At 48.6% G+C, this 24169-nt stretch overlaps 1 protein-coding gene across 2 annotated transcripts in view; it reads left to right on the top strand.

The window, feature by feature from the left end:
- The window catches only part of LOC125946390 (uncharacterized), a 65853-nt gene that overhangs the window by 29770 nt on the left and 11914 nt on the right, over positions 1 to 24169 (top strand). The window contains exon 1 of one of the 2 annotated variants that reach the window (XM_049669395.1): positions 5180 to 6508. The exons of the other annotated variant lie outside the window; for it this stretch is intronic. Within the exon in view, the coding sequence (XP_049525352.1) occupies positions 6379 to 6508 (130 nt within the window). The 5' untranslated portion in view covers positions 5180 to 6378. Of the gene's footprint in view, positions 1 to 5179; positions 6509 to 24169 lie in introns of those variants that run through there. 2 annotated transcript variants of the gene reach the window in all.

Consider the following 24169-nt stretch of genomic DNA (forward strand, 5'->3'; position numbering starts at 1 on the left):
TCGGGTCACATGATCACTGCAGCGGGGGCAGCGCTATAGTTGCGAACAACCCTCTCACGTTGTTCCTTTGCGTCTCTCTCTCTCCCTCCTTTGCATTCTCACTCTCTGACCGATGACCGACTGTTGGAGGAAACGCCGGGTGCGAAGCAAGTTCCTTTACGTTCAACAATGCCTCTGAAAGTGAGGATGCGAAAAACTTCCTAGTGCGCGCCGCCTGTGAACGAGTTGTCCTTATGTCCGCGAGCCAAAAGAGAGCGTTGGCGCGAGGCTATAGGCTCCGGCGGCGCGCTGTAACGGAGAAAAATATCCTTCCTCGTTGTAGTTTCCGTGGCAGTAATTCCCATCGGGAGACGAAATGCGAATTCGCTTGTGCACAAGACCCTCGTCGCCCGTTATGTATATATGCATATAGGCGCGGACTTGGAACAAAAGAAGAAAGGCGTATCGTGGCGAATCGAGGCAGCGCCGCGCCTGTGTGTATCTCGCTCTTGCCGCTTATGTAGAGAGAGATGATGATATTCTCGTTCGTTCCCGACCTGCGAAAGGCACATTGAGAGGCGCAAACCGGGCACGACGCTCCTAATTGCTGCATTTCCTGGACCGCCTCTCCGTCGCTTTGCACGCATAGTATACATATACATCTTGATCGCATCTCATCACACTCAAAAGATGCGCCTGTTGCGCAAATGGATGACGGGTGCGCGTGCGCAGTTTTGAAAGTGGGGCGATGAGATGGGCATCACGCACACAGCGCGACACAAACACAGACGGAGCTGTCCTTTTTTTTTTTTTTCTTATTGTCTAAGAAAGGTGCGCCCTTCCTGTTTGTGCTCTCACTCCCTCTCTCAACCGTGCTTGCGGAAGAAGGGACCGCTTTCTCGAGCGCCTGTGTGTCTGTGTCTGGCGTATGTGCTTGCGCGTTGATGCAGTGCTCGAGACGGCGTGGAACTAAACCAGAAACGCCTCCTGCCATCTCCTGCCGCGCTTGTGTGTGTGTGTGTGTATGTATGTATGTTGCGTTGGCCCAGAAGACGCTTGCCCACGCTTGTCCTAGTTTAGTCGCAGAGTGGCGCTGCTGCTGGTATGGCACTTTGTTGTCTCCGTCGGAGGAGCTCTACGCGTACCTGCCTACCTCGCCGCCAGTTCACCGCGGAGCCCCTTCACTGCACGCATAGAGAGACCAATGACTGCTCTATACCTCTTCGGGCGTTCGGGATCAAATCCAACGGATCCCACGCCGCCTGCTGTATTGGGTCGCTTGCGCCTGCGCGTGTGCTATCTCTTCCTCTCTTTCGCGAACGACGCTCTGAGGCAGGGTGTCCTGGAAGCTGCGGCCGAGAACGTCTATCGTGCCGTTCCAGCGGGTTATTCCGCGCCCTTTTTTCTTTTTTTTTTTTTTTGTGCTCGGTGGCGCGCGATTACGGCGTGTCTGCGCGTGCGTGATGGACGATGGCCGATTTGTCAGAGCCGCGACCTGTCAGCGCAGAAACGCCCCTCCCCTCTCTTCCCTTTCCAGACTGCGTTTGCTCGCGGCTTTATTACGCCGGCGTTTCGGTTCGAGCATTTTTGACGCCTTGTATAGAGACCGCTCAGTCCGCTATAGTTGCGGTAGCTAGCCGGCATTGAACTCGATAGCTCGCGCGACGCAGAGTTGTTTTCACGGCTTATCGTTTAAGGTATCTCGTGCCCCATTTTCTTTTTAACCTATAAGCACGTAGTTCACTCCTATGCGGCAAAATAACTAAAGGATTAAATCTAGTGGGACTGTTTTTACCAGAGATCTCCACTCCGGGAAGTCGCACAGAAGGCTGGGACATTCGCGACTGTAGATAGTTTTAGATTAGGGCGACGCAAGCGTTGGGGCCGCCTAATCTAAATCTCTCGACCGTCTCTAGCTTGGATGAACGTGCGAGAGGCCTGTAGCTGTCGTTCCGTATTGTACCCTGCGGCGAAGTATGCTGACATATACCCCGATTCACTCGCCTTAGATAATGGTGCGCATTGTCACGTGGCGGACTAATTGGCCAGAGAGTGACCTGAATCTGTATACCGTTGGGTCAGTTCATACCCCCGCTGTGCCGCTTCCGGAGCGCTGTGCGATAAAAAAACTATATAAATATGTTAATAAATGGTGATTGGGGATGACAAATTGTGCAAGTTGTTAATGATTCGTATTGAAACAGCACCACAACAGGGACCAGAAAGAGAACACAGGATGCGTGCTAATTTTAAGCTGGCTTTATTAGCTGAATTGCATGAGAGAACACAGGACATGTGCAGCTAACTACCAACTGAATTTATTACATGGATTACAGCATGCAATTCATGCATGCCCTGTTGGTAGTCGGTACGTATTCTGTGTTTGCTCGTTCCTGTCGTAAGTGGTGCTGTTGCAATTTGTTTAATAAAAGCGAACATTGCTGGCTGCAATGTACGCGGACTATAGCAACGTATGGTTTACATATAGCTAACCCACTTTCTACATCTACCCTCTGGCAGATTTATACCTGTGACTCCTTTCTTTCCTTATTTTTTTTTTTTTTTGACAATCCGCTTGTGGTTTACGTGTGTGTAGAAGTTGCTGCTTCCTGCCGGCAACGCGCTGTCCTCGCTGTGCGCGACGTGCGAGCAGCTGTGCTAGCCTCGATGACGTCACTTCCGACAGGCGCGCGTAACTTCCCGCTGGCGGTCACTTCCTGCATATCGCTAAATACCGCTAAACAAAAGGCGGCGGGCTGTTAGCGCTGCTCCCTCGAGCGTGACCGCTGGTTTACGTGTCGACGGGGGACGATTAACTCGGCAGCTCATTGAGGAAGATGCTTCCGAGTACGTGCTTTGCGTGTTGCGTCACCGCGGTCACAGCAGGTCCCCGCTTCGAGCAGGAACTATCTAGTAGCGGTTCTCGGCCAGTGCGCGGTGGGAGTGGCGCGGTTGAGCCGTTAATCTTTGCCGGTCGTTGTTATGTGGGTCGCACCGTTAAAGGTGCTATGCGTACGCGAAACTTGTATTTCTGATTCGTTCCCATCGACCTTCAAAAATGGGTGTTGCGCAACCACGTATATACGTTTATGTGTTGACCTGGTGTGTCGCGCTCACGTTGCGACGAGCATAAGCAATTTCGTGGTCTGGATGCTGGCTAAAATAAAATCGCATATACTTTAGCGTATAAGTGCCTTTTTATTGTAGAGATACTGCGGCATTCTTAAGTATTTATGGGCACTCGTAGAGACCCCAGCAGGGCTTGTACTGAGCTGGTAGGTGCGTGTCATAACTATACTGCGTATACAGCCTACGAACGAGACACATAGGAAGGAAGACGAGGCGTGGCTTCCAGCTTGGATTTATGTTGAAGGCAAAGGACGATTATAAGTACGAATCCGGCCGGGTCCTCTGGGGCCGAGCCTGTTCGTTATACTAGTATGTGCGAGAATTGGGATATTGCTTCCTTGACCGTATACGTATTCGCGGAAGTGAACCAAAAACTTCGCGTACCCGTTCTCTTGCGCAATAGTCTTGGATTCGTTAGTCGAGAGGTACATGCTAAGTCAACGAAACATCTGTGTTGTCTTCTGGCATAGATTGAAGTTTTGAGGCGTCGCCAGAAGGGCCCCTAAACAGAATTTCTCGTCCTTAGACGTTTACCTGACGTGCCTTTATCAGACACCTAGCTCTTTCTGCGGTGAAGTTACAGTTGTCACAGTTATGTTGGTTCGCTTGCGAGCTAGGTACAATGGAATCTCGTTGATACTATCTTCACGGGGACCGGAAAACAAAACGTAGCATCCGAAAATCGTATTGTACGAAATACATTGTTCCTATAAGACAATGGCCGGAAAGAACAAAAACAAGTATAATCCCGAAAAACGTAACATGCAGAATCGTTTTTAAGAATGTGCACAGTACTGTACATTCGATTCGCCTGCGCTTGAGTTCAAGAGGTTCTGCGCGATCATTATTCGTTTGCACCAGAGACAACATGGCGGCATCCGCACGCGTCGCTTCACACAGCGCTGTCTTCGCGCGGCATGAATTCGCAACATTCCCTTTCTTTTGTTGCTGGTCTTGGCACTTATATGGCCATATAGACCAACACAGCATAGCCATTAAGAGACGCGCATTGGAATGCTGGCCACTTATCGCGGTCTGTACGAGAGACCGCGGCGCTCAAGAGAATTAGGTCCGAATCACCTGTCGCAGAGACAATGAACTTCCCGCCTCAATGCCTCGTGAAAGCTGTTCACAACGGGGAGTTATCGCGCACGCTGTAAGTCATCACTTCGGTTCGCACAATTATTTCGCGAGCGAAGCCATGTCTGCATCGGCGGTCAGAGTGTTTGCCGTCTAGCGGAGGATCTGCGTGACATCCGAAGTGAATTGAGAATGCGTATGCGCAGTCTGTGTGCACGGTGGTACACTGTAAGATAACTTACACCCTTACAAAAGTAAAAAAAAAAGGGTGTAAATCTGTCATAACGCCCACCCTTACATCATTTCAGGGTGTAAGGATGCGAGTTAGTTACACCCTTATTCATTTTTAAGGCTGTTTATTAGTTTACAGTGTACTGTAAAGGTATTTTGTTGCTTAAAAAATATGCAGTAAACCTTTACTTATAGTTAGTTGCAGCTAAGAAATATGATTTCCTTGTTTTCTGGCTCTCAAGGAGAGGCTGCAGTGAATTGAAATCAGCCTGCAAAATTCGCCGCGTCCGCCTGTATACCACTTCATTCCGAATGGAGCGAATAATTTTTTTTTTCGCTTGCCTAAAAGCGAAACAACGGATGGGAAAAGGTTAGGTACTATTGATTTCAGGTCATTTTGCTTATTGTTCGTACAGTGTTAACCATTATCTCATGCAATCTTTACCGTTATCTTTCTTCCGCTTAGTCGCCTCTCGCCCACTGCTCTAAAGGACCCCGGGGCTCTGGAGGTCGTTGGAAAATGTACTTGGCATGCGGTGTACGACTGTGACCGTGCAAAGTGTCCTTTAATAGCACATTGTGCTCCAACCCTTTACTGACCTTACGGTCAGTGTAACCTTACGGTCAGTGTAACCTTAATTGTCCACAGCCAATGCGTATGTTTTGGTTTAGTACTTGAGATCGCCGATATAACCGCGACGACCTTTGCTCCTCGAGGAGCGCGATCCCTTTTGTATGATTGTTTTGTTTCCCCATGTTGATTGTTTTGTTTCTCGACTTATTTTAATGCCCCAGCGCGCCGCGTATCCTTGACTCCGTTTTGGACGCCTGTCTTCCATCGTGCGTCAGGTGCGCCGGACAGGCTTCGCGGGGGCACTGTGAATGCAGATGAGCCGAGCCCCAGTAATTGGCACTGTGTAATGCCTGGAACAGGCGTACGGAAACGTGCGTTCGCTCGACGTCAGGTGCGCTAGACGGTAAACGAGTACACGGGGACACAAGTGTATAACTAGTATACTAGTAGGCGAGGAGAACGGCACACCCCACACGATGTGTGAGAAGCTTTGAGGTTCCTTGCAAGCGCGGTTGAAGCCGGAGCCGACCGCCGGAGCGGCTAGAGAGAACGACGGCAGCGGAAAAAGATGGAACGGGGCCGGCCGGATGACGTCATGCTGCCGTCGGTGAGGGAGCGGCCGCGCCGCCCGCTCCCCCGCTGCTACTGCGCTCAGCGGAGCCTCGCTTGCCTGCCTCGAGCCAGCAAAACACGAGCAGAGGATGCAGTGTTCCACCACGGAGCGAACGAAGGCGGCGGAAAGAGTGTTGGAGGAGGGAGAGAACGAGAATTAACGCAAAAGAACTGCAGCGCATCGAAGCGCCAAGCCTGGAGAGCGGACCGTTCCCGTTTTTGCTCGGCGCCTTTCCCTCCTCTCTCTCTCTACGTCATCCTCCTCCTCCTCCGGAGAGGAAGGAGCCTGTGGAGGCGCAGTTTGCGAGCATCGGTGCCGGCGCTCGATTTGCGCGGATGCCCCAACCATCTCTTCTTTTCCTCCCGGCGGTCTCTACCCAGCGCTTAGCCGGCGCTGGGCGCCCGTAATTTGCGTTCTGCGGCCGCCTGTGGGCTTAACTTGCCCGTTTACAGTGTCCGCCCACGTAACGCATCAAGCGGGAGGCGAGCCTCGACCTGGAAACACGAGGATTGTGCTGCGTCCCTTCTTGCTTCCATCTGCGTGCCGCCGCGCGGTCGTCGGAATATGTGTCGTCCTCTTCGCCCGGATTGTGCGCAGCGCGGGATTTGACGGAGCAGTTTTCGGGTGTGCGGCGCCGCTATCTCGTGTGACAACACCCGCCGTGCTTGTTGTTTAAGTGCATCGTCGTCGTCTCCTAGAGCTCGCTTCGGTGTCTGTGGATTGCCTCCGATGAGGATTTTCGGAGGAAAGGCCTAGCGGCGCGCGCGGTGCCATGAGAGACGAGCGCTGTTGCGGCAACGCAGTGGAGAAGAAGCCGGCGGCGCGGCTTGCGCCGAATGCCAAGCTGCTGGTGGCGGCCAACGACAACGCCGGCTTGACGTCGGTACTTGGCACCGGTTTCGGTGAGCATCTTTACTTGCTTGTAGAGAGAGCGGCTATGGTCATCGAAAGTGTTGCGTCTCTTTCTTGGCCCGCAGCTTAACACTGCATGACGCTCTGCGCAGGGTTTTGTTGCCCTTTTGCTTGACGAAAGGAAGTGGTTGTTGCGACCGTTCTGGTGGCGCTCGTGCGACTGTATATATTTACGCGCGCTAAATCGGCGTCACGTTCTTGGCAGCTGACCGCGCGCGTACAGAGGAGAGACCCACAGGGAGGCGGCAAATATGTTTTGCACTTTCGCCCCCTCCTCCCCCGTCTCTCCCTCCACCCCCTCCCCACCCCTTTTCCTTTCTGCCATCTTGTCCGGCCTGTCACGGGAAGAAGCCGCGCGCTGACAGCTGCATGCGTGAGGAGGAGCATCTACGTGTGACGTCACCTTCGCGTGTGGCTGGACGAAACGCAAGAAAACGTCCGGGCATATTTTCTATTTCTCTCTCTCTCTCTCTCTCTCTCTTTTAATGTCAGACTGCCACCGATGCCGAATGAAGACGAGAAAAAAAGCGGCACTTTGGATGCAACGAGACAGGTTTTCTTTTAAATAGCTGGAGCAAGTGTGCGCGGAGGCGTGTTTAGTATGCCGTTGCGTCCTCTTTGTGGCCGTAATGCAACGCATTGTTGCGAGTTCTATGTGCATTTTTCCACCCAGCAGCTGTTCTGTGGATGCGCCTTATGCGCGGCTGTGTCGGCGCGTACGTGCGTGGTTTTAAAACGCCGATCGTTGGAGATAACGCGCGTTCTCCAAGTGTATGCTGCGCGATTAGACGAAACCGTACAATTATGTCTAGTAAAGTTCTCGTTTTAATTCTTTGTGTAGTAAAGGCTCGCTTTCTCTAGTGGTCATATTATATATGCTTACTGCTCTCTATATATATGCGGTCTCGCAGAATTGCTGCATTTTTTTCCTTTCGCTTTTACGAGACACCGCGTTTATTATTGTCATTATTACGAGCGCTCTCGCCTGCGCGCGTTGTATGGCCGGAGGCGCTTCGTCAGTGATTCTTTATGCTTTGCGCGTCTGTTTGCCGTTCTGCATTTTTTTTTTTTTTTGCTTTCGTTCGCTGGATTCTTCTTTCGCGGAGGCAGCTAGCACTCAGCGATGTGAAACAAAAAAAAAAAAATAGCTGTGTTCGCGTCGGCGCGGCGCCCATGGAATGCACCTACCCCGGCCAGCGCGCTGCCCGAAATTGCTCGTGGTTCCGGTGTTTGGTGCCTCGCGCGGGCGTGCGGAATATACTGCTACGTTTGTCTGACGCGCGTTATCGACCGCGTCAGGGGACAGTGCGCTTTTCGTGCTTTCTTTAATGTATATGTTCGTTATGTGTGTGCCCTTCATATCTGTGGGGTTCCGGTGCCGCTGCGGTGACCCGGACGTGTGCTGTTGACAGGGGCCCTATAGGTCGATGTGTGGCACGGACTTAACTCTTGGAGCGAACCTATAGTTTCCGTTTTAGCGCTGATAACTGTGCAGATTTGGATGAATGCTTGCGGGCTCGGTTTACTTCAAGGGGGTGTTTGCATAACGCGTCATGTCAGCCATATGGCTCTGTGTGTAGAGGAGACGCTGAATTTCGCCTGAACAATGATTGAACGTTCTCAGCTTGGACCGCTCCGCGTACTTTGCATGTCTATATGGAACCCGATTATTTCGAGAAAGAACTGGATAGTCAGTCAGCGGTGCACCTCTTCGGCATCTGAGGAAAAAAAAAAAAACACAAAATTAGCGTAGCTTGCTCTGGAGGCGAAATGCCAAAGAGACAGCGGAGCTGATGGGCACCTAGCTAATCCTGGCTTTTGGGCTAGCTAGGCTAAGCACTACCAAGTCATCCCCAGCATTTTCCGGAAGTTATTTATTATTGATCGATTATCGATTAGATATTGATTGGCTATCGATGACTGACTAAGCTTAAGTAGTATCGACCATGCTTAGCTAGACATCCAGGCTCAGCTTCGCTAGTTCGGAGGGGTATGTGCAATTGCGTTTGGATCCTTTCTGCACTACCGCCAGCTAGATCGGCCCGCATTTTTTGTTAACGCGCGGCGGACTTACGGCCGGCTTAAACAGCTCCGCTGTTAAAAACGGTATGCACTTTTCTGGTTACCAAGCGGACGGCCTTTCATGTTCGAAACACATTTCAAATGTTCGTCCTGGAGTGAAGTCGCAAGTGTAACGCGCGTTTGGGAACAGATCAGGGTTATATATAGCTTTTCACCCTTCGTCTGGACGTGTTAGATTCCTGGCGGCTTCGTAGCTAAATGACGTCCTGTATAGACCAAATGAGCTTCCGTTTTCTTGCGTATATAGTCGCGTTTTATACATTGCCATCGTGGTTGGCGAGCTTTACTTTCTTTTCCATTGAACGAGTAGCACGGATGAAAGCACGAAAGTCGAGTATGAGTAGGACGAATGTCGTACGCCGCGATATCTAAATTGCGGTCGGTGCTGAAACACTTGTCTTCCATGTGCGGTACGCTCGCACCGAGGTGGCTGTATACTGTATATGTAATGCCGTGCTCGAAGTCGTTGGTCTGATTCCCTGCAGCGGCAGCTGCATTTGGATGGCGGCGGTATTGTGATTTCTGCGCACCCCTGGTCGACAAAAACTAAAACCTTTGTCTTCGTTACAGTCTTTATTGTAGCCTAGCTGTGTAGCCTTGTATAACTTCTTTCGGACGTTAAACGCGGTCAATCACTCAAACGCGCACACATCGTGCAACCTCCGTCAAATTGTTATATATATATATACCACTAGATGCGTGCTAAGAGATATTATAAGTGGGTCGTTTGGTGCGGCTCTTCAGCTGGCTCTGCGATGCTCTTTAAAGGCGGGAGATCCGGGGCTGTATATATATCATCAATCGATCACTCTTGTGATGAAAGCACTGGCACCGTCAGTATGATTTTCACGTCGGCGCAAGTGCATATTATATTGGCGGTATGGCTATCGCTCAATTTATGCATCGTGCTGTACGTTACGTCATGCAAAAGTGAAAAACACCTACGAAAGTGATTGATCGAGATTACAGCCCTGTTTTTCTGTTTGCATGGTACGATTGAGGTTACAGATTCGATTCGTAAGCACCGGCGGCAGTTGTCGGTCGGAATGCAAAAGTGTTTGCGTGTATCGACAGTACAATACGCATTAAAGAACCAGAAGTGATCAAACTTTAAAAACGCAACTACGACACACAGCCTCCGCAACGCCACCTAGGGACGTGTGTACAACATTGACGTACATGTGCTTGCGTGAAGCGTCGGAAGCTTTCTTTTTTTTTTTTTTTTTCGAAGAAAGTGTCCCGGTGTATCTTCGAGAAAATGCGGTGCTCCACCCCTGCGCATTCTTCAGGGCATTAATTGGAGCAGCAAGAGTTGTAGCATAAAATGCCGTTCGACTTGCAAGTGGGCGGCTCTGTGCGTCCCGAGTACTTTTGGCGAGGAATGTGCGTCCTTGGCCATTGTCCTTGGCCGCGCGCGACAGTTGCGTCCTCAACTGCGCGCTGACAGCGAGCGAATAAAATGACACGGGACATCCGGCGAGGAGTGCCTCCGCTCTCCATCCTCCTTGTTTGTAACAAGTGGTGCGACGGTTTCCCTCCCCCCCCCCCCCCCTTTTTTTTTTTTCCCCGCGCTCTGCTCGCAGATGATGAAGAGCTCATCCGATATACGATAGTTGTGTAACGCATATTCAGAACTTGGCGCAACAGCTGCACGCATTCCGCTTTCTTCCCTTTTCTGTGTTCTTTTTTCTTTCTGTTTTCGTTTTTAACTCGCTGCACTGCTGACAACGAATAGAAACAGATGCCAGGAACGTTTGAACCGCGACAGCTTTGCAGCTGATTTCGACCCCTTCCCTTCCTTGCCCTGCACCACCATCCTTGTTCTCTTCTTTTGAATTTTATTGAACTCATGGGCCTAAGTGATAACGTAGATTCATAGTATGCAGCCCAGCATATTATCCGATAGATTTCGTTTCTTAGATTAAGAAAGTTCACTTTTTTTTCCCCTCTTCAGGCGCACCTTTAAAGTGTCCTCGCTGCCGGATGTCAACTGTCACCCGTTCTGTCGCTCTTGCTTCCCTTGTCATTATCTCCATGATTACTGCGCTAGTTTAAAGGGTAAGGGGGAGTCGTGGAGAGTGTTCTGGTGCGTGCCTCAGCTGCTTCGTTGCTGAGAGCTGTAAAAAAAAAAAAGGGGGGGGGGGGCATATTTTATACATCATATCGCTTGGCTTAGTTACGTTGCTTTATCGCACCCAGAGATGCCGATAGGGAGATAAGCGCCTAGCAGCAACCGACACTCTTATAATCCCGCGGATCGACGCTTGATCTCCGCGTAGTACGTACGCTAGCCTCTAATCTGTTCTTACCGTGGCTCCACGCTTAGCCATTAAACGTTATCCATGCAGAGGTCACCGAGGGGCCCTTTTCAGTGGATGTCTTTTTTTTTATTATTTGTAACCTCGGCGAAATAGCTTACGCCCGAAGCAGCCATATGTGCCTGCTCTCGGTTTGCGTCATTAGCTTACGTCGCTTGCGCGACTAATCTGTGAGCGACGCCGGTGCGTGTATAGAGGCCTGGTAACGCTCTGCACTTTTTCTCTGTTATTTCTGCTTTGAATGGTATGCTCTTTCGTCCAACCGTTCTTGCCCGATCTTGTACTGGCGGAGGCCATCTGCGCTAACTGATACATTTGTTTGCAAGTGACCAGCTGTTTAATTTCAGGGTGCGGCGGCGGTGTCAGACTTCCCCAACCTTAGCTTCGATTTATCTTGCGTGCTCGAGCGCGCGGCTTTCTGTTTGCGAGATGCATTATCTTGTCCTGAAATGCTCTGACGAAGGCAAGCACGAATAACCTGTTGCGTCTCGTTGAAACGTTGACTCCAGCGACATTCCTTATTTCGACCACTATTAATCAATTCTTTTATTGACAGTCTGGATAACTGCCGCTATGTGTTTCTGTTTGTTCTTTTTAATTCTTGAGAGGGAAAGGCAGGTAGGGGGGCGGGTAGAGGGCAGTACATAGCGTGAAAGAAACCCGCAACAGAGATGTGTTTTTATTTTACTCAGTCTCGCTCGGAGAAATTCTGATAGCTATAATGGGCGACTTGATTGAACGGAAAACAAAACAAAACCTCTTGCAGCAAGGCCACTCTTTCTTGGCGTCAAACTCGGGGCTTTCCGAGTGAAACGCGTCACTGTATAATTAAAATAGACGAAAACATATGGCAGTCTGATGCAGCCTTTTTTTTTTTTTTAAGGCTTTGTTTCGTTTTAAAAAGATTGTCAAACAACATTAGTATACACGTTGACGACTTTAGAAACTATACGCTGATGTCTTTTAGCGCAGTAAAGTCTTTCATCTATCTATACCTAGTGATTGGATAGATCGTCAATAAGGAAGGTATAGGTCTGTGTGGATAAATCGATAGAACATGCATTAACGTACCGGTCTCGAGCCGCTGACGCACTTGAGGTGCGCCTGCAGTCTCCACATATAGGCGCACTCCTATCTTGAGGCATCAGCGGCGCCGCGATTAAATCACGGAAACACGCAGACGCTACGCTCTGTTTACGACGCGAAGCCCGCCGCAAGTAGATTCGCAAGCATGGTCCCGAAAATCAAATTAAAGCGCGTTTTATTTAATGCTGCCGTATCAACTCGCGTCTAAGCTGTAAGCCGATGCCGAGATATCGAAATTTATCGAAGTCGGTCTTAACAGGCGCGTTATTTTCCTCGGTCAGCTTGTATAATTGAGTGCAGGGTCAGCGGAAATTCAAACTTGAAAAAAAAAAAGTCGAGAACGGATTAGAATGAGTTGTTACTTTTCCAGAATCGCCTCAGTTTGTAACCGTGGCTTGATTAAATCCAAAACAAAGACAGGGTCATGCCACGAGAACTACGCTACGCTTATAAACATGTTAACGAGTGACTGCACATCGCACTGCCGTGTAATTACCCACAAGAGGCGTTCTGATCAGTTTCGATCATTTCATCGCCGTTGGACTCTATACGGAACCTCACGGCGACGCCGACGGCAGAAATCCGCTTGGAGTGTCCATATAATTGCTATTGCAGTAAAACACTGAATCAGTTTAGAATGATGAAATATACTTTCGGGTCTTTATTTTTTTCTTAATTTTGCGGCGGAAGGTCGATTACTACAAGAGAAAATGAAAAATGAAAACGTTTTGCCTTTCTTCTACTCGCGTTTCAATTTATGCTGCTGGTATACCCGTATTAGCCAGGGGCTTCTCGCAATTTCGCTCTTTCGCGTCGGCCTAAATTCGAGGCCCGGTTATATGCGAGGTAATTCGGTAGCTTTGGAGAGCAAGCTTTAATTCGATTTTTTAAGACTGCGCATGGTGAGCGACTTAAAATGTGCGGCGCTTCGCGGCGTATACAGAGCGTAACGTCGGTGGGCTTCCGTGATTTAATCGCGCTGCGCCCGCTGACAAGTCCCCTTGTCCAAACGTTGGCGTCTGAAGCTTATCTGTGTTTGGCCGCCTGTCGGTCAGCTCTTACGTTCGCAGCTGCCGTTTCTCAAACGTGTCTGGTTTTAAGTGGCGGCGTGCCCGAGTTGCAAGTTCTCGTCACTTCAAACCGCACCCTCAGACGGTCTGTTGCGTACGACATCCTCGACTCTACGCCGATTTTAGAGTTTCATCTTCGACGTTTTCTTGAGAGAGAAAGAAAGCAGTATTGACATATCTGCTCCTGTAAATAGGTTATGAAATTGACCCCACAAAGCCTATATAAACACCATTTCACATTAACAAAAATCAGAGCAGCTTGATCACCTTTATTTCTGCCCGTGGAAATTATATTCTTACAAAAGAACTGTTATACAAACAATTGTTATTTGATATAACAAATAATTAATATTGTAATAAATTTGTAATAATTTTATATTGTAATAAATTTGTAATTAATTTTGTTAGCTATATTCACGACTGAAAGTTCGCTCCAGCGTGTCAAAAAACGCTACTATAAGCTTTGCGTGAAGTTTCCGGTGCATATAACAGCATATTGGAACATCAGACTCAGCGTATGAAATAGTCATACATTAAGATTTTGTGAGTTTAAATTAAAGGGCTTAACCTACGCGTTGCAACGCTGCACAGTTGGATATATATGTGGGGGGACGCCGCGTAGTGGAGGTCGTCTCCGGTTCAATTTTTAACATGCACCTGGGGTTTCATTAACGCGCACCTATAGAATACGGTACGCCAGCGGCTTCTTTTTTCTTTTTTCATTCTGCTCCCATCTGAATGCGGCCGTCGCGAGCGGGGATCGCACCCGCGACCTCGTGAGCCACTGCGACGTGTGTATACATGGTGTATGTTCCATTGTAGCTGAGTTTGCAGGGTTGCATGAGCAACTTACTTGGACTGGAATTCAGAATACATTTATTGCAAAGGCGTTGAGCGCTCTCGCTCGCGAGATGATGACATAATGCGGCCGACCAGTGTTGCGAACAATGTGTCTTATGGACACATTGCGAACAATGTGTCTTATTGCGAACAACGTGTCGTATTGCAAACAACGTGTCGTATTGCAAACAACGTGTCGTATTGCAAACAACGTGTCGTATTGCAAACAACGTGTCGTATTGCAAAGAACGTCGTATTGCGAACAACGTGTCGTGTTGCGAATGTGCAACAAAGTCTATACGGAAGTGCTTTTCACGGGCCAGTAGTGCTGTATACCAACTACTCCGCACTTACGTGGTTATACGCACCCAAGACAGACATGTAATTTTTATTAAGGAGTACATAATGGATCGGATTAACATGACGGAACGGCAGACGCGCGGACCTTGATATGCGCCATTGCGCATTCCGGAGTGTGCAGGTGAGAGGGTGTGTGTGGATGAACGGCGTGTCGATGACACGCATTTCAACAAACCTGTGTGCTTCGCTGATGTTTGCCGTGGTGGGCAGTGCTATAGTGTCACTTTCCTCGTGTAATTAACCTCTTTCGTCGTCTTCTCTACAGGAAGCGAATGGTGCTCCTAGTTCACCGACCCCCATTTCGCGAACACCTAGCTAACGGTTACCGAGTGTATATGCACATTTGCGCTCTGAGTAGTTTGCGTCCGTAACGCTGCAAAAATTCTCGCGCTCACCTGTCGACCTTAATTGCATAAAACAAAGGGAGGCTTGCTATGTAGACCGTCTTACAAGCACAGCACGATCGTCGCTCTGTAAACGTCGGGGCCCTTAGGACCACAAGCTGCGTTAATATATTCGAATGCGAGGTTTTTTTCTTCTTTTTTTGTGTGTGTGTGTGTGATCTCTTTGTTTATGTATGTTTATTAATTTCGCTGTCGTTCTTGTTGCGAATTTCTCGGTTTGCGCATTATTCATCGTCAAGGTAAACGCCCGTTAAAGTGCACGCCGTTTTCTGAAGCAAGAGCCAGATTTATTACATTTGTAACCCCACAAAGACCAATAACCATTCTGTGTAAAGGGAAATTAGAATAACCTTCTCTAGAAATACACACATTATATATATATATATATATATATATATATATATATATAATAGGAGAGAGACAGCTACTATGCGTTCTGCGTTAGCTTGTTCGCGCTTAAATCATAGTTAAGAAATAGGAGGTATCAAATTGAGCGTATGAAAAATGGTACGTTGGGCTATATAGGGTTTCTTCAAAGAATTTGCTGCAAGATATCACGAGACAGAAAGTATATTGAAGAATATATATATATATATATATATATATATATATATATATATATATATATATGCATAACTGGTCCTTGCGCCATAAAAATCGAAGCATCATCAGCACATACATGTATGCAACGTGCAGCTTTGCATCGTGCGAGAATCGGGTAGCAGCTGTGACCTGCATGCGGCTGTCTGGCCGCTATGGGACAAGCAGCTGGACGTAAAAATGGCAACGTATATATTCCGGGGTATATAGTTTGATGCCGAGTACTATAGTGGGAGTATAGTTAAAGTTGCTGTTGAAATCGCTATATCTTTTCTTTCTTGCTTTTTTTTTTTAATCGCAGAAGTGGTTTTTCTCCAAGTATATGTATCCCGCAGTCTTCCGTTTCGTGGGATGAAACTACGTCATCCCACGACATGGCTCAACACTGGACATCACACACATACCGAGTCGGCGTAAACGTATACAGCCATGTGTACTATATATCCGCCGCACGTTGCGCCGGTTTCTGTCTTTGTTCTTTACGGAATTGCGCGAAGAAACAGCAGATGCTCTCCAAATATCCCCACTGCAACAAATATGCGCGCGCCTTCAAGCGCATCATTCCTTTGATGGACCGAATGAACTCTTTCTGCCGTTTTCTGGCAAATAACCTTCTTTGATTCTTTTACCTGCTTTTTTCCCTGTCGAACGGGGGAGGGTTGGTGGTCGAAAGCCATCTAGCTCTTCGAGGCGCACGTGTTGTGCTAGAAACTTTGTGGTGTCTGAAGGTTTTAAAAAATGCTCTGGTCGGCGGTGGCGCTGCGTCGGGTTCTTCCGCCGCCGAATAGTTGCTTGCCTTCTAGTCCATGCTCTCGAAATCTGCTGTTTAATCAAATCGTTGTTTTGGTGCGTAAAACACTAGAATTCATTCATTCCTTCATTCAAATCTACTCATCGGCCATTTGTAATGCGCATTCGAATGCCATATAGTGGTTGCAAACCTATTTGTGACTACTTTCACAATTCCTATGGCACTCAGCGGCCGCAGCTTAGGCGGTAACCTAAAATAGAGTTTGGTTCAGAAATCAAATAGCCCTATTTGCCCTCTCCCCTTTTACATACATACATACATACATACATACATACATACATACATACATACATACATACATACATACATACATACATACATACATACATACATACATACATACATACATACATACATACATACATACATACATACATACATACATACATACATACATACATACATACATACATACATACATACACGTGTGGCATTTCCCTGCGAAACTGGGCTACTGCAAGTGAAGGGACAGCATGTAAGATTCCGCGGTACTTTGCATGAGGCGATATCGCAGTACGAAGAATTTTTTCTTTCTTTCTTTCCTCCCCCCCCCCCCTTTTTTTTTTCGGCAATTCAATACAGTCGGACCACGCTTCTCTGGCGCCCGAAGTGCAACGCGCCTCCGAAGAGTTAAATTTTATGCCGATGGGGTCAACCACGCATGGGGCAGCCGCCCGCGATTTGACCGTGCGCCAACGAACGGTCGGGTCATATACACAGTTTGACGATTCAGGCGTCTATATAGCTCGCATTCGTCCGTGCGACCCCATCTCGGTCCACGCGCGGTCTTTCGCATCATTATATGCGGAACGTCTGCGCTCAAGCAGAGTCTGGAGGCCCCGCGTGTATAGTTTTCCATTGTGGCCCACTCTGCGTTACGTTGGTTCTTTTTCTGCACGCTCAACGTCGCGTTTGGACGTCGCCATAGCGCCATTAGGCGTCGCTTCCGGCGGTTGGCTTCTCTGCAGCGCGTGGTGGCAGACAGGCCACTGTATAGCGCGGACGCAGGATTCTTGGCGCCTGCGCCCACCCTTCGCATCGCATCTTCTTTCTTTCTTTCTTTCTTTCTTTCTTTCTTTCTTTCTTCTTTCTTTCTTTCTTTCTTTCTTTTCTTTCTTTCCTGGAGTGCGGGCGCCGGAGTCTGGAACTTCTGGTGCCAGTGTCGGCTTCGCGTGCTTGGCTGGCGTTTATTCTGAGCTTCGCGGCTGGGTTTGTTTCGCGAGCCCCAGGGCGGACGGTTATTCTGGGGGAGGCGGAATTCTTTCAAGATGTGCGCTGCTTTTTTCCGCTGCTGGTTTGGCGGGCCGGCAACCCTTTCGCCACTGCTTGTTTCTTTTGTTTCTCTAACTGCTCCGGTGATAAGTGTGCCCTTGAAAAAAAAAAAAAATAGGCTCCGTGTTCAAAAAATAAGTTAAAAAAATAAATAAAAGGTGATGCGCCGCTGTGAGAAGGGAAACAGGATGGCGTTGTTGTGCAATCCGTCCTTTTGCTCTGTTTTCGTTTTGCTTCGTTTGCTTTTCGCGTTTGTCGCGGTTTTGCTTTGTTCTCGCTTATCCTCGACGCTCAAGTGTTTCGGTCGCGGTCGTCTTTCGTGCGTCATATCGTTTTGCGCTTAGTTTTGCCCTATAGCGCATCCTGGAGTTTAGTGTATACGACTGAGAATGCTACTCCTGTCGACAAAAATAACGGGACCCGCCGTGGTTGCTCAGTGGCTATGGTGTTGGGCTGCTGAGCACGAGGTCACGGGATCGAATCCCGGCCACGGCGGCTGCATTTCGATGGGGGCGAAATGCGAAAACGCCCGTGTACTTAGATTTAGGTGCACGTTAAAGAATCCCAGGTGGTCCAAATCTCCGGATTCCCCCACTACGGCATGCCTCATAATCAGATCGTGGTTTTGGCACGTAAAACCCCATAATTTAATTTAAAAATAACGGGGTGCGGAAACGTTTTCGTTTTTTCGGATATTCGTTGTCGCGAGTTGAGTGCACCAATGCGGAGAAAACACCTTTTAAATCAATGGTTCGCTGTATGCTTCTTTGGCGTGACCGCCACTTTTTTTTCCCCCGCGTCATCACTGTGCAGTATCCTTTAAGAGGCCAACAGATAAGATAAATCATGGGCCGCCATTATATGATAAGAGTTGATAGATTTACCTGCTGAAATTTTAGCGCGGGCTGCGAGGGATGTGCCAGTGGAGATAGCCTGCTCCGCGAATAAACGAAGCTTAATCGATAGCCTTGTTGCGCGAACATCTTGCATACATAGGAACGCTTCGGTGCACAGTTTTGTTCAAAGTCGACGTCATTCACTTGAAAACACTTCAGCCGTTCTTTAAGACCATTAGTTAGTGGGTGATATGCAGTCGTGTTATGGTGCATGATGGGACTTTATTTCGGTGAATGTTCACTAGAGAGTAATGCGTTAAGTTGTGTCATCAAATTTCGCTCCTGTGATGATGAATATGTTTTGTTAGCCATAAACGACGTGAAAGCGACTATAGACAGATGGCTGCGGCGCCCCGTATATCTCCCGTACCAGTTAGCCGGTGACGTCGTGAATATTTAACGGCGTCTACTCCGGGATAGTTGTTCAGTATGTATAAAGAATAGCTGCATTGCACAGTAAGCGACTCAATCTAACAAGCTTTGAGAACTTTTCCTACGCCAAAACGCCCCAGTTTCGAGGATATACTTCGACGTGCGTGACGTCACAGTGGCGTATATATCATTACTCTAAGATGTCGCCTCGAAAGTAAAAAGAAATCAATAATAATAAACCATCATTTTCTTTAGTAAGACAGTCAACACCGTTGCGCTAAATGAAGGGAAACTTTTTCAGAGACTAGTTTATCAGTGTCAACTTATTTACGGTTGCTCTGTAGTGTCCCCACGAACATTTACCGAAGCTTGAAACACGCGTTCTGCCCTTAAATTTCGTTCGCATCGATATGCGACCGGGAACTGAACTTGTGGAGCTTATAAGCGGCGGGACGCCGCTGCTACTGAGGTTAGGTCACTCTACAGAGGTCCACTGCGGCGCGTCCCACCGCATATCCGCACCGCCGAGCAGGTGACGTCACTACAGCCGCAGAATGCAGATGTCGCAGGCGCCGGCCTTTTCCTTACTTTTTCTCCGCCGCGAGGTATCGTCATACGCCAGGCAGGTTTCATGGAACCCCGGTGTCGTCCGGTCGGCGTGCTTGCCTTATCTTTTCCTCTGTTGGGAGTGAGGGGGGGGGGGGTGCATGAAGAAAATAGGCGTGCCTCATTCCCGTCTCCTGTTGACTCGATCAAACGATGCACAAAATACATTTACTTATAATGTCTAGTACAATCAATCATGAAAGAGATATGTACATGAAAAATTATATGTACTGTGTGGCGCCTGAAGGTTATGTTGAAAGACGAGATAAAAAAAAAATTAATTCGCAAGGTAGGCTCGACACACAATTCGGGATAGAGAGAGTTTTTTTTTATTTATTCATTACATGGGGGGGGGGGGGTTCAAGTGAGTACATCAACCTTATTACACACAATATAAATCGAAAACAAGAATGCAAACAAGAAAACGCAACCGCGGGTAATATTAATCAAGATATCCAGCCAGAATACATACATCAGCTACCATCGAATACGTCGCATCAGCCAAACACATCGATAGCGAGTACAGAACATTTCATAAATAACCATTAGAACACTGATAACTACATTGAAAAAATAAACAACACTGTACACATATCACGTACAAAAACCGTAAATGAAACTAAGACAGTCAAATACAGATTAGCAATGTTTTTCACTTCGAAAATATAGTCCATGATGATGTAGGGCTGTTGACTTTAACAGACGGCGCCCATCCTGTCGATTTCCCTCGTACTGGTCCTCTTCAAAGTGTTTCTAAGTACAGGTAAAACAACAAAAGTGATTATTGATATGAAAAGTTGCCTTGTAAATACAGAGAACCCATTACAGTGCTTAAAAATAAATTTTAGCAGAAGCAATGCTGTATTACCTCGCTTCACAGGTTTCGAAGAAATGCACAGGCTACAACAGACACCATGCCAGAAAGCGCCGAAACATTTTGGTCCCATGATGCCCCTTAACTGTACTACACCTGTGCATACCGTGCACAGGCATTTAAAGACCGTCACAGTACCCACTACGATCGGGAATGCGAGCACGGGTGACGTCACTACCAGTCCTTGCAGACTGCAGATGTCGCAGGCGCCGGAATTTTTCCTTACTTTTTCTCCGCCGCGAGGTATCGTTCATACGCCCGGCAGGTTTCATGGAACCCCGGTGTCGTCCGGTTCGACGTGCTTGCCTTATCTTTCTCCTCTGTTGGGAGTGAGGGGGGGGGGGGGGGGGTGCATGAAGAAAATAGGCGTGCCTCATTCCCGTCTCCTGTTGACTCGTGGGCGCGGTGCTTCTCACGCCTTTGTCCCGCATCCTGCGTCATTTTGTTTTGTTTTTCCGGTCCGGTTCAGTCTTTGCATTGAGAAGCAGCCCTTGTGAAGCGAATAACGGTTTCCTCGAGCGTCGCGAATTCTAGCGTGCGCGCCTTTGCGAATTCGCGCGCCCTTGGGAAAGTTAGCTGAGATGAGCCTCGACGAATTCATCCGACGAAGAGAGACAAATTCGCGGAGTGGCGTTTTCGGTGTGTGTGCTTGTGGTGTTGGTGGAAGAGCTTCCTCTTTATTGCACCTTTCTCGCCTTGAAACGTGCACGTGACCATGAAGCATGTATTTGTTGCAGCCTGCATAACTTGTGGAAGGGCCAGTGTGAAGCGCACGAGAGTTCTAATCTGGGCTATAGCGTGTGCGTTCAACATGGGGAGCAGAGCAGACCACGTGGGACAAGTGATGCAATCAGGACAGATGCGCGGCGCACGAACAAGAGGACAGTATCGCATCTGACCTGTTCATATCACTTTTGTCTCATGTTCTGCGCTGTTCGCCTTGTTGAGTGAGAACAGACGTGCAGATCGAGGAGCTATGTGTATACTGTTCACTTTGCTATCTCTTTACGGAGTAGAGATCGTATAGAGATGGGTTGAGCAGCAGATATTTGGTGTTTAGATAATCTTATCTTTACGAGAGAGAAGGAAAAAAAAAAGGCATGCAAAACTCACGCTCGAAGAATAAAATCGCCTTTTCTTTTTGTTAAACATACGCAACGGTGGCAGACGAAAGCTTGAACTATATGGCTCAAGTGGGTCTGAGGTTTCTTTTGCGATACTGTGTCGTTACCTATACCAGTCTAGCCGACTGTTGAAGAGCTTGACAGCGCGCTCGAGTGTGTTGCGACTCCTCGCCCTATATGGCGCGCGCGCAAGTAAGGTTGCATTTACGACATTCGACCATTCGTTGGCGTTAAAGGTCGTTCGCGTGTAGGCGACAGTCGGCCTTCGTCCGGGGGTTGTTCGACTGGTGAGCGTCCGCGAGCGATGTCGCCTTGACTATATACCGCGATCTGTTGGCGACGCAAACCACTTTTACAGCGATATAATTGCTACCGGCTAATCTACATTTCTGGAACGCTGTTTGCAGTGTGCCGTGCGTAGTAAAGAAGCCTTTGTTTCTATGCGAGGCGGCACCCACTTTTATAATTAATGTAGTCATAACAAGCCCGTCGTTTTGCAGACTAAACGTATACGTACATACTGTGGAAGCGCGTCATTTGTGGGGTCCTCTGTGAGACGGCTTTTCCGACTTGCCGGATGCAGAGAGACTTCGACATGTTGGTATATACATCTTTGAGGAACGAAGAGTATAGTGCGCACACACGACTGATATGGCACGAGTCTGAGGCATAGCTGAAAGCTTATCACTTGTGGCATGCATGCATAATGCTGTATTGGCTCTGGAATGCACCGGCTTCCGGCCTGATAGCTCTGCGTACATGTCGCGGACCGGGCTGTCCGGTTATCTGTAACGCCGAGGCCCTGAGCTGAGGCGCCTCGTCCCGGTGACGCTTTGCCAGCCATCAAATAGTGCTTCCATGTAGTGGATTCCCGTTAGTTCGTTACGTTGGCCGAAAGCATCGAGACTAAATATTCGTTTATTCACCCTGCAGGAACACTGCGGTTATAGTTAGCGCCCCACACATAACCTGCGTGTTCCTATAACCGATGCTGATGCTCACGTTTGAGGCTTTGACCATCGCGGAGGGTTTTGAGCTCCAAGAACGGGATTTGGTGTGCTCTTGTGTTTGTCATATTGAGTGTTCAGAAGTCTTGGCTTTTATTCGTCTTTAATTTGCGAACCGCAGCTATAACTCGCCAGTCATTCGGGATTTGTTGTAGGCACAGCCTGGATAGTCGCACAGCCAGATAGGCACAGCCTGGATAGTCGGGGCATGCACACTTGCGATAGGCAGAAGCTTGGCAGCCCTTTGACGCCACAGATAGCTGCAACTTGTGATCGTCTGTAAATAGTTATTATAGAAACAGATATACGTTTTATTTGAAAGCATAAGGCAACCGGGGGTCTTCCGGCGGCTGCCTCTTTTGGCAAAGAAAAAAAAGAAAGAGGAGATCACAAGCGGAAATTCATGGCACAACCGCGAATTAGCGATGCCACACCTTGACGTCATATTGCGGCCGCGGTTTAGCCAAGTTCCGCAAGCAAGTTTCTTTAATAAACCACTGGTCTACCCGAATTTGTTACTTTTGGGCGACACTGCAGAAGGGAGATTTCGAGATGCTAGGCTGGCAGATGACGTTCCTAGACCTCCTGAAACCAACAATGGCTTGCATTGTTGGTTTCAGAAGTGAGAGATAGTTCACGATCGCCTCCTTAAGGTTGCGCGCTAGCTGTACGTGACCTAGTAAACTGCATCAGCATCCGCTCTATAGGCTGGTTAGTTTATGAATTAGTGATCATTGCACTCGAGAGTTCAACCTGAAAACGGCCGAAGTAAGCAAAAATTCGTGTTTTCCCACAGACGTCGTCGGCGTTGTGGCCCGGCTCGAATTTCAAGAAAGAGAAATACCGAACTTCATTTTTTTTTCCGCTAAACGGAGCAACACTGCATGGACTATAGATCATTTGCATCTTGTATAAGTGGAAAAGGCGCGAGAAACTAGCGGCCGGTCGTGTCGTGTGTGTCTCGGCCCTCGTTTCACGCACTGTTTCCGCTATACGAGGTTCTCCGCTATATAATAATCACTCTGTTTCTGTGAAAGGTGTTCGCCCATACTTTTTAGAGGATACTGTCGAACCCGGATATATCGAACCCACATATAACGAATTGTTGTGTATAACGAACAGCTGCAGTAACCACTCTAAACTGCCGATTCGATGTATCGCTTTCTAGTGGGCGCCGTAAAAGCTCCGACCGCTTTCGATATGCCGTCTACCTGCCGTCCGCTGCGAGCTCGTGGTGCCGCTGGCGGTACACTCCAGCGCTCGCAGACATGTGTCTTCAAAAGGCCGGCTTTCGCTATAGCCCCGGGCGCGCGCCTCCAGCCATGCGTGTCGGCGTACACACGACCCCATAACATGCTCGAACATTGCTGCTGTTGCTTCTGCTGGCTTTCCTGCGGCGGCAGCACCTCGCCGCTTCAGCCTCCAACTGGGCTCTCTTGTTGGGCCGGGAATGCTTGCGTGCTCTCGCGTGTTGATTCCGTCTCTCCGGCTCGGCGATGCACCAGCGGCGCGGTATGAAAAGGAAACACGAAGAAAGCGTAAAGGCGGCGTAGACGACATTGTTGCGTGCAGCACGGCAGCGTGTGGAAGGATCCGCGCTGCGGGGGCCTGAGTCGGCGGGAGAGGAGAGATGCTGATGCATTCTCTATACGTGTAGCATGTATAATTCCACCACCCCCGCTTCGGCTGGCTGACATTGGCGTCTGGGCGTTTAGCTCGTGTCGTGATGTATATATGTACCTTTCGTTGCGCGGTGACGCTCGTCCAGCCGGTTTCTGAAGATGAACATGCTGGGGCAGTTTTCATCGAGACGCCGCAGTTTTATTTTGAAGCGTAGACTTGGGTGTGGCTTATCCGGTAGCGCAGCTTGCTGTAGTATAGTCGCGTAGAAGTCTGGGCAGAAGGCGAACTATACCTGTGTTGCGAAGT

This window comes from Dermacentor silvarum, chromosome 6 (genome assembly GCF_013339745.2).
Source record: "Dermacentor silvarum isolate Dsil-2018 chromosome 6, BIME_Dsil_1.4, whole genome shotgun sequence".
Taxonomy (NCBI): Eukaryota; Metazoa; Arthropoda; class Arachnida; order Ixodida; family Ixodidae; genus Dermacentor; species Dermacentor silvarum.